This window comes from Cervus elaphus, chromosome 23 (assembly GCF_910594005.1).
Source record: "Cervus elaphus chromosome 23, mCerEla1.1, whole genome shotgun sequence".
Classification (NCBI taxonomy): domain Eukaryota; kingdom Metazoa; phylum Chordata; class Mammalia; order Artiodactyla; family Cervidae; genus Cervus; species Cervus elaphus.
In genome coordinates, this window is record NC_057837.1 from 29,753,252 (window position 1) to 29,764,078 (window position 10,827).

General features: G+C 45.4%; 1 protein-coding gene across 9 annotated transcripts in view; it reads left to right on the forward strand.

Moving 5' to 3' along the window:
• LOC122681677 (S-acyl fatty acid synthase thioesterase, medium chain-like) overlaps positions 1 to 9,105 on the forward strand; it is a 39,356-nt gene extending 30,251 nt beyond the window's left edge. For 6 of the 9 annotated variants that reach the window (XM_043884008.1, XM_043884010.1, XM_043884011.1 and 3 more), the window contains 4 exons: positions 439 to 538; positions 1,443 to 1,603; positions 7,258 to 7,340; positions 7,977 to 9,105. In XM_043884008.1, coding sequence (XP_043739943.1) covers positions 439 to 538; positions 1,443 to 1,603; positions 7,258 to 7,340; positions 7,977 to 8,116 — 484 coding nt within the window. In that variant the 3' untranslated portion in view covers positions 8,117 to 9,105. The remainder of the gene's footprint in view (positions 1 to 438; positions 539 to 1,442; positions 1,604 to 7,257; positions 7,341 to 7,976) is intronic. The other 3 variants (XM_043884015.1, XM_043884014.1, XM_043884016.1) reach the window with 3 other exon arrangements.
• Positions 9,106 to 10,827: the final 1,722 nt, after the last annotated feature.

The following is a 10,827-nucleotide window of genomic DNA, read 5'->3' on the forward strand; positions in this document are numbered from 1 at the left end:
AAAAGAAAATGAGAGTTTAAAAGGGAAACATTTTAACAATATTCTAAAAATGGCTTTAACCTCACAGACCACCTGAAAAGGTGACAGGAACTCCTGGAAGTCCCCAGACTATACCTTGAAAACTGCTGATAAATATTAAATACATAGTGACATCTATCTTTCAGGGAGGAAAGGAAATTTAAATTAATTTCAAGACATGGTGGAAATCAGTATTCCATCTTAGTCTGAATTATCTAGGATGTCTTGAAACACTGCTGATGTTGCTGCAAATCATTGAAAACCTACCATTTACAAATAAGTTAGCTATTATTCAACTAATGTAAGCTCTCCTTCGGTCTGTTTCATGATCATTGCTGTGTTTATGAGTTCTTGTGGACTTCTGATGTATTATGAATTTCATTGAATAGTTATTGTCATGTTTTTCTTCCCCAAATGTAGTATGGGATCTTATATTGCTTTTTTTACTGCACTACATCTGAAAGAAAAATATAATCTAGAACCAGAACATTTATTTGTGTCAAGTGCAAGCCCTCCTCATGTAAGTAATTTCATTTTCCTTAGGGAGGGTGGTGGGAAGGATGGAAGTGCAGTGGGGAAATCAAGTCATTGTTTTCCTTTCTGATGAGTTTTGATCACCAGTAGACATGGTGATGAATAAAAGATACTATTGGTTAATGAAACACTCACAAATCTCTTTCACTGTCATCTTCTCATCTTTGCTCTGAAATGCACTTTAACTGTTTCCTGGTCAGTGCCTGCACTGGCCCAGGCATCTCTGATGAAAACTATTGATTCTAAGTGTATTTTCCTCCATTCTGAGTCAGCAGAGAATTTAACTTTCAGCAAACTAACTGGATCATTCTTTTTTTTTTTAATAAAAAATGTTTATTTTTGGCTGTGCTGGGTCCTCATTGCTGTGCACAGCTTCCTCTAAGTTGCAGAGAGCCAGGGCTCTTCTCTAGTTATGGTGCAGGCTTCTCACTGCGGTGGCTTCTTTTGTTGTGGAACGGAGCTCCAGGGCACACAGGCTTCAGTAGGTGTCGCACATGGGCTCAGGAGTCGTGTCACACAGGCTGAGTTGGTCCACGGCATGTGGGATCTTCCTGGACCAGGGATTGAACCAGTGTGCCCTGCACCACCAAGGCAGATTCTTTTCCGGTGGTCAGGTACTCCTGTCTGCCATCAGGTGATGTTCTGTGAGCACTCCTGTGTCTGAAGGTGTATTCCTGATGTATCCGTGGAGAGAGATGTACTCCATGTACACCTATGTTTCCACCATCTTGCACTCCCCACAAGGCAGATTCTTAACCCCTGGACCACCAGGAAAGCCCTCATCAGAGAACTCTCAAAATCACCGAAAGGGAGAGTAGAGAGCATTCAGGGTCTGAACAGGTGCTTTAAATGAAATGTCAGAGTAATGTTTTTACTGTTTCATGTCAAAGGCCCGACTTCCTTTCCTCAAAGATGATATGTGTGTCGAACAAATTGCCTTTTTACTGAAGGAAATGGGAGGCATTCATGACGATTTTGTTGGTGATGAGGAACAGAGTCAAGAATCCTTTACCAAAGTGTTAGCAGATCTTCACATTTTGAAAGATGTCATGTAAGTCATTGAGGCATGTTTTCTTTCTTTTTTTTAAAAAATTATCTATGGAAGATGCAGGTTGGCCGTTCTCTGAGGATGCTTATCCAGGAAGGCAGAGTTTGACTTGTTTTCTTTTGAGGCCCACCTGTGATATTTTTGCTGCCTTAAAATGGAGCCTGGGCATGGAAATTACATTAATCAAGGATGAACAGGGCATCTTTATCTTTTTTAAAAAATGTGGTTCAATGTGTGTTGGGTTGGCCAAAAGTTTGTTCGAGTTTTTCCATAAGATCTTACAGAATCCCCAAATGAACTTTTTGACCAATCCAGTATGCTTTATCACATAAAAAAAATTTGTTGCATAAATTACTAATGTCAAAGGATGCTCATCTTCTTAGGGGAACAGCAGAAGGGGATCCCTACTTATTAAATATGTGGAGGTGATCCAAGACAAGGGAGTGGTTTGCTTCTTGGGGGAATTTTGTTCCAGAACTCATTTGGTTCCATGACACCTGACTATTCCTGTCTCCTGAGAGGTCTCATTGACATTTGATTCTTCTAATAGGACTGAAGTCCTAATGTTCCAGATACTGGCCCTAATAAACTGAAACCATAAGGTTCTTCCTTTTCTAACGTCCCCACAGCAGGTCCTGTGGGGCCAGCGTTTGGCCCTCAGTCACTATGGTATCCCATCATGCGTTTCTTCAGTTCCGTCTGGCTCTTGTCTGCTTTGGGGAGGAGCCGGACACACGGGTCTGTGCTCCCTTTCTTTCTGCCACAAGGCCTGGAGCTGAACCTAGAGCCTCCACAGGCAGTGCCTGTGAGCAGAAGTTTATACAAATAGCTTTAAAAAAAGAAAAAGTGGCGCAGACTTGAAGCACCTTGGCAACAGAGACAATCCGGTTCATTTTTATCACATCTCTGCGTTCACGCCGACGCCCACCTCTACTCCACCACTAGGGGCACTAGCTGCCCTGGTCTGTCATCTCTCTCCATTTCTACCCCAACTGTCTGAGCAAATGTGGTCCCCACAGGGCTGTGCTGTCTGTGTTCCTGGCTTAGCATGGAGTCAGAATCCAAGAAACACCAGTCCAAGTCCGACATCCCCTACTTCCACCAAAGGAAACGTGATTCAAAGCACTGTGGACATTCAGTGAAATAGCGTAGGCAAAAGCTGCTTTTTAATTAAGCCTCGCACAAACATCCTTCTGTTGAGGCTGTTCACCAGGATCCAGACCCCTGGCCTAGCGGCTGTGAGATCTGGATCCAGGGTCCCGCCTCTCAGAGGAAGGGATGCTGAGAGTAAACCCCTCAAGGTGTGGTAGGTGAGGAGGCCAGGAGGGCGTGTTTAGGAGACGGCGTGGATATGGCACCTGACAAACCACCCTCAATTTTTAAAAATCCAACCCAACAATTCACTACCAGAGGCTCTGGTGACTTTGGGGAATTAACATTTGTTAAGAAGAACCCTGAGTGTTGGAAAGGGAGCCGAGGTTCAACCACAGACCCTGAGAGAAATTGAAATAGAGAAGTTCATGACTCACGGGTCATGGAGGAGGTCCACGGCGCACCTCGTGGGGCCACACGGGGAGGTCAAGGCCGACTGCAGGCAGAGAGGTGGCCGGACCTGATGGACATGCCCTTAGGCGTGGGTGGAGGGCTTTGGAATTCCCGGGCTAAGTCCGGATTGGTCAACTTGAACCCCAAAGAGCAGGTTTTGGTCAACTTCATGGGAGGTTTACCTAAAAGGTATACAAGGGAAGGCTCTGGGGGGCCCGGAGCAGCTGTCACCTAGGCCGCTGGGGGAGGGTCACAACAGGAACTCACCTGTGTTTGTGACTCTGCACGTGCTCCAGGAAGGCCGAGGGTCAGGTCCAGACTCTCACAAGCTGCCTGGCCACACAGCATGGATGCTGAGGCACCAATATTATAAAGCAGTTTAGCTAAACTCTCAAGAGCTCTCAAAAGAAACCTCCCCCAGACTGAAAATAAAAGTCACTCACAAGGATATTCCACTTGCAGAATTAAAAAAAAAAAAAAAAAGTTTTTTAATAGTCTCACCCTCTCCCCAGCAAATCAAACCTCAGGAGCTACTTATAAGGATTCACTTCCTCTCTCCAAATCTCAAATGTCCTAAGCTTGTTCTGGATTCTCCCCTTTCTGCTTCCGCTCCTTCCCCTTCCTCGGTCTGCTCTCCTCTCTCCAGCTCTCCGCAGCACTCAGCTTTTCCCAATATACATGAAATCAGACCTGAAATGTCTCTCCACCCTCTCCTTGCCCATCACCCACCCCCAAGGCTCAAAGCCTGGAGGTCAAAAGGAAAATCCGAGGCAGGAGGGAAGGCTTTGCAGCTTCACTTCACTCAAGCTGCCCTCCTGTCCTACTCGGACGAATGCACAGTCCTCTTCTCCCTCTGGGACCCTGACGACACACAGGTCAGGCTGGCTGTCATCGTCCCAGGGCTCTCAGATGTTCTCCTTTTTTTAAAACATTTTTTTTCTTTTCGTTTCAGTTTCGATGATTTCCATTAACCATCTTCATGTTGACTGATTCTTCGCTCAGCCGTTATCAAATCTACTGAATAGCTTGTCAAAGGAATGCCCTGTTGCTGCTACTGCTTATTTCTAGAATTTCTTTTGGACTCTTTCTTGCAGTCTTCACCTCTTTAATGAACTTCCCCATTTGTTCACATATGTCCATTTTTTCCATGAAATCCTTTGGCATCTCCATCATAGCGACTGTCAAGCCCTTCTCTGACAATTCCAACATCTGGGTCTTATTTGAGCCTTGTGCATGTGTGCTAAGTCACTTCAGTCGTGTCCGACTCTTTGCAACCCTATGGGCTGTAGTCCGCCAGGCTCCTCTGTCCATGGGGTTCTCCAAGCAAGAATACTGGAGTGGGTTGCCATGCCCTCCTCCAAGGGATCTTCACCATCCACGGATTGAACCGGAGTCTTTTATGTCTCCTGCTTTGGCAGGCTGGTAATTTACCACTGAGCCACCTGGGAAGTCTTATTCTTTTAATTACTTTGCCTCTTAACAATGGAGGTTATATATTGCTTTTTGTGTCTGATAATTTTTTTTTATTGAAAGCTAGGTATCATGCATAAAACAGATATTCTATTGAAGGATATCATGCATGGAACTGACATAAATATACTTTATGATTTGAGCACATCTCCTCTGGCAGGCCCTGAATGTGGGGAGTTGGGTCAGTCCAGACTGGAGAGGAGCTGAGTTTCGGTTTTGTTGCTACTATGGTTACATTTCAGGGCAATGGTTCTCCCAAGTTACTGTGTGCTTACTGTGGAGACTAGACTGGAGGATTTTTCTCAATTTTTCTGTCTCTCTCCAGGCTCTCCCCCACTGACAGCTGTTGTTTGGCCCCCTATGTGTGATGCTAGCATCTGGGGTAACACGGGGAGCTCTTGGATATCCGAGCCAATCTTCAGCTTCAGTCTTAGCCAGGTCCTCTGTGTCTAGGCCTTGTGGGTGGGTCTGGTGGGTATTAGGTGGAAGTTTCCAGTCCCTCCCCAGAAGTAGAAGACTTTCCCTTGGCTTTTGTATAGAACTGGGGGCCTGGCAGCTCAGCTGGTAAAGGATCCACCTGCAATGCAGGAGACCCTGGTTTGATTCTTGGGTCACGAAGATCCCTTGAAGAAGGGATAGACTACCCTCTCCAGTATTCTTGAGCTTCCCTGGTGGCTCAGGTGGTAAAGACTCTGTCTTCCTGTGGGAGAACTGGGTTTGACCCCTGGGTTGGGAAGACCCCCTGGAGGAGGACATGGCAACATACTCCAGTATTCTTGCCTGGAGAATCCCCATGGACAGAGGAGCCTGGTGGGCTACAGTCCATGGGGTTGCAAGCAGTTGGACACAACTGAGTGACTAAGCACAGCACAGGGGGCCCAAGACCCTTCCCATTCCTTCCCCCAGGGTAGAGGGTTAATGCTTCCATTCCCTACATCCATGGATCTTCCCATGTGCCCTGGGCGGGGGGCGTGGAGGGGGTGTTTGATGCCCCTCCTCCAGCAACTGAGATTTCTGCTTAGTAGGAGGGGAGGACTTGACTGGGGGCGGGGTTAGTGTCCATCTCATGGTCGCATCCAATTTCCTGCTGTCCACCTGCCCAGCAGAGAGGGCTATTTCTGACCTCCTGCCTGTTCCTATTCTTTCTCGTGAACCCCTCGTGGGGGGCCATGGACAGGAGCCTGTGAGTCAGTGTGAACTGCCTCTGACACATCACCCCACGCTTGGTCCCCAGCACTTGAGCATTTGTAGCTGGTTCCTTCTCACCCACATGGACAGCAGACACCCCTTCATCCTGTGCTCTGCCCACATGAGACAGTCCGTGTGACCCACCTCTCCTTAGAGGGGCCCAGCCTTCCCTGGAGTTCGCTATCTGGTTTGCCTTGCAAACTCAGCTTCCTGATGAGTTCAAGAATTTATGGTTTTGCAGTTTGTCAGGCATTTTTCCTTGTTAGGCTGCGAGGGGCACTCCTGGTTTTCTACATTCCAGGCAGAAGTGGGAATTCTTGCCCGGACTATTGAAAGAGACAACCCTTTGTCCCCTTCAGTCTGTTCTACACATTGTACCAAAAGGGATGACTGTCAAGTCTGGTCATGATATGCCTTGCCCTAAATCCTCTTGGTGGCTTCCTGACTCTTAGGATGACCAGATCCCTTCAGGAGACCTACACGTGGCCCTCGCTTGCTTATTATTGTTTTTTGGTCACACCACGTTGCCTGTGGGATCCTAGTTCCCTGACCCAGGATTGAACCTGCACCCCTTGCATTGGAAGCTTAGAGTCCTAACCGCTGGACCACAGGGAAGTCCTCTTGCTTGCTTCTTCTACCGCAATTTGTCCCAATTCTCCATTCACTCATGGAACAAAAGCCACCTGGTTTGTGCTCACCTGGCCCCTCTTTCCCTGCCATCTCTGCCCGTTGCCGAGTTTTTCCTATCTACTCAGATCTCAAGTCTAACCCCATGTTCCAGGGAGTCCCTGCTTGATGTCACTCCACCCCCACTTGTCACGTGTTCACAGATCACCCTGAACTTGGTGACCCATCTGTTCAATCTGTTCAATCGCCTGGCGACTTCATTAATGTCTGTCTCCCCAGCCAGTCTCTAAGTGGCAGGAGGAGAGGGGCTGTGCTTACCCAAGTGTCCCTAAGGGACTAACACAGCCCCAGCACCAGCTCTCAGCAAATGGTTTCCTGCTGTTTTGATGAAACTGAGAATCGGCAGAATCAACTCAGGGGCCCTCTGTCCATAAATCTGCATCTGTTCTGCGCACAGCAACCCTCTGCCGAACAACGGAGGCCTGGGGGATAGAGAGGTGGCCATTTCAGGGGAATGACAGTTGAAGATACTATATAACCAGCCCCATTTTGAGTTGGACTGGGTGCCCAGGTGCCACCTGCCTGCACCTGGCTGTTCCAGAAGCCAGAAGATCTTAGAAAATAACCTGGACCACAGTGACTCTCAGGTGCTGACACGTAAAAGTGCCATGGATAAAAATAAAATAAAATAAAATGTTTGTATTGCTGTAAACAGCAAAAGGGAAGGAAGTGAGGACTTGTTTGATTTAAATGAGGTTATTAATAGGAAAAGATTCTAGGGGGTGTCTATTACGAAATGTTACAAACCGGCATCTTTATATTTGCAGCTGTAACACACACTCTAAGACTCGTCTTTCTTGTGACATAACATGCTTTTCTGGATCTGAAGATATACCAGCGGATATGGAAGGTGAAATGATTTTGATGGCTTGAGGTGTTTTATTGAGATATCTGATGATTTCCATGCCAGAGTTGCTGGCAGGCCTTGCAGCACAGATCTGATTTTTTTTAAAATGTCCTGTACTAGTACATAAATCCAGCCATGCACCTTTTTTCATACACTACAAGGGGATGTGTAATATCCATGCTTCTTTTTTTATCCTTAAACTATTGCCATACTTCAAGGAAGTGTCTTTTTGAAAAAATTCACTTGTATAAAAATGGTCTGGTCAGTACAGGGCACAAACGCCAAACAAAAGTATTAGTTAAAAGTATTAGTATTAGTATTAGTATTTAACTAATACAAAAGTATTAGTTAAAAACAACAACAAAAAACCTCTCAACTGGCAGTTGCATGGAGTAGAAAACTGGTCCCAGTTTTATCTAGTGTAAATGGAGAGATGTCAGTTCTGTGTAAAATGAGAGAAGGCAGGTAATACCACTGTATACTGAGAGGTCTCTGAGAAATTAGAAATTCAGGATGCACAGAACATGAAACCATGGGAGTAACTCTACCACCAGTGTCAGCTCTTAGAAAAGTAACACCTGGAAGTAAATCTGCGGGTGGTGGCATCATTTGTTATTAAATACAATTCTGTTTTTTCAGCCTGGAAAGATGTAACCAGTGGAAATTTTGACAGTTTTGTGCTTCCAGGACACCACTTCTATCTTCTGGAACCTTCCAACACAAGCTTCATCAAGAAATACATAACCAAGTCTCTAGAAATATCAGCGCTTGCCTCTTGACAGATACCTCCCCTTCTTGGTCTTAAAACAGTCCCATTGATCATGTGATACTCTTCTTCGGTGTTTCAGAGTAGCTTAGGAGTTTGTTTCAGAGATTGGAAAATGATCAATTTGCTGCTGTCAGGGTGATGTGTTATCTACAAATGTATTTCCCCACAGAGCATTTACATATCTGGGGGATGCAAGATGAATGGGTCAAGAATACTTTCGGGAGGGTCTTTCTTCTTTGTATTAGAATCGCATTTGGGTCTCATCTGTGGAAGGTTTGTCAATGAAGTTCCTGCTTGGTCAATGATTCGTTTCTTCCTTTCGGTTATTCTGACAGTGAAAATCACAGACAGGGGAAGTGCTTGAAATGAAATGACTGTTTCATTAACACACTGGGGCCCAAAGCCTGATCTCATCTTTTGAAATATAGGGTTGCCCCAATCAACGAGGAAATGTTAAAATAAGACAGCCCTGAATAATCATTGCTGCCTGTCCTGGCAAGTCCCCGGAATGCCCGTAGCCCTCTTAGGTTCTCTTCTAAGGGGTTCCTCCGACCTGGACTGCTTGCTGTCTGTGTGTGTTCCCGCTGCTGTTCAGGCAATGACCAACTGGGACTCAGGGTGACTGTCCGGAGTCTAGTCCTCGGTGTACAGAGGGCCAGGCACAAATGCCAGACCCAGCAGGCTGCCTCAGCTTCATGTGTGATCATCTGAACCAGACAGAGAAAGCAAGCACACCAGTTGGAAACATACAGGAAAGAAAAGGGAAAAAATTAAGTAGGAGACTGATCTGAGTCAGAGCAACGGCAGACCACCACTGGTAGGATTCACAGATGCCTACTGCCCGGGATGGAGAGGCACCATATCCCCAGGGCTACGTGGGTCCTGCCATCTCTGCCGAGGCCCAAACCGTGTTTGTCTCTTGGAATCCTGGCTGTTTAACTGGCACCTTGATTTGTTATCTCCCTTGGTTCTTCACAATAAAGCCCCTACTGCATGCAACCAGTGTCTCTTCCTTACGGCTTCCAAAGCTTAACACAGCTTGACACGCTAAAATGTCACCTTCTAAAGCACGGATGTGTTTGGGATCACATAATATGGGGTCGTGTTTTTGTTGGTTTAAAAATAGTATATAGAGAGTCTTAGTGAGTAAGATTAAGGGAAATACACACAAGAGGGACTTTTTAGAATATATCATTCTTTTTAATATTTATTTACTTGGCTGTAGTGGGTCTTAGTTGCAGAATGTGAACTCTAAGTTGCAGCATGTGGGATCTAGTTCCCTGACCAGGGATCAAACCTGGGCCCCTGCATTGGGACCTCTGAGCTTTAGCTACTGGACCACCAGGGAAGTCCCCATTGTTTCTTTTTAACAAAGTGAAAATAATATAAAATTCATTGTCAGGGGGGAGGGTTTTGAGTTAAAATTCATGTAATACATTTGAGTTAAAGGTAACCTCGAGAAACTATGTTCACCGTTTAGTGTGCACTGAACTGTGCTTTACTCTTGGGTAGGATACAGGGCTCTGTTCTAGAAGGATTGGTGCTAAAGGAATCTAGGTTTGTGATTATTCATTTGAACAACCTGTAGTTACTACAGTCCACAAATAGGAATCTCATGATGCGGCCGATGCCAGCCTTTTGGGGTGGAGGTGAGGTCCACGCAGGAACAGCTCAAAGAGTTTCTGAGCCCTCCACTGGAAGAGGGTGTCAACTTCATCGTGGAAGACTTCTGTCTTTAGGCAACACTTAGATAGAGAGGAGAATCACCTTTAACTTTCCCAAGTTTTCCAGATTAGAAATCAAGCTAGATTTGTTTTTCATTAAACTTTTTATTTTGTGAGAACTGTAGATTCACATGGGGTTCTAAGAAATGACACAGAGCTCCCCAGCTTCCCCAACATCGTGCAAAATTTTTGCAACATCATGCGAAATTCTAGTGTCACTGCCCAACCAGGGGATGACATTGATACAGAACATCCCATCACCACTGGATCCCTCCTGCTGGCCTTTTAACATCCTCCCTCATTCCCCTCCTCCTTGGCAATCACTATTCAGTCCTCAAGGTTTGCAATTTTGCCATTTCAAGAATGTTACATAAACAGGATCATACAATATATAACCTTTTGGGACTGGCTTTTTTTTCACCCAGCATAATTCCCTGAAAATTCATCTAGTCAATCCAAAAATTTTTTTCTTAAGTCACATGAAATCAACCTCTCCCAGTGCTCACACAACACCAAACCTACACCCTTCAGCAGGGGACAGAGGCACTCTCTCTGGGAAGACTTCTAGCCTGTAGAATCTCAAATGGATGTTAGGACTCTGAAAATGAGGCCACCTTCTTTCAGAGAGCCTGTGGACACCAAAGTGAGACTGCAAACTGGTCCAATAGACATTCCAGATTCTTCATTTTCACTCTGATAAAACTGGACTTTAGAGGCATACTGTACAGTCTGTCATCACCAGCTACTACATTTCAGCCTGATGTTTTTATTTGTCCTAAGCATAGAAACTTGAATAGCTGATAGCCCATGACAGCTTTTCTTCTTTCTTTGAAGAGCTTGAGATAGACTCATAAGTTTATTTTTAAAAATTTTGTTGCTTGCTCTCATCTTTTATACAGTATACACTTTAAAATGAAGGTAGGATAAATACAGGTACCTCATTCAATTCTTAACCTCTGAGATCGACATTTTCCCCTTACCCTACAGATGCGCTTTA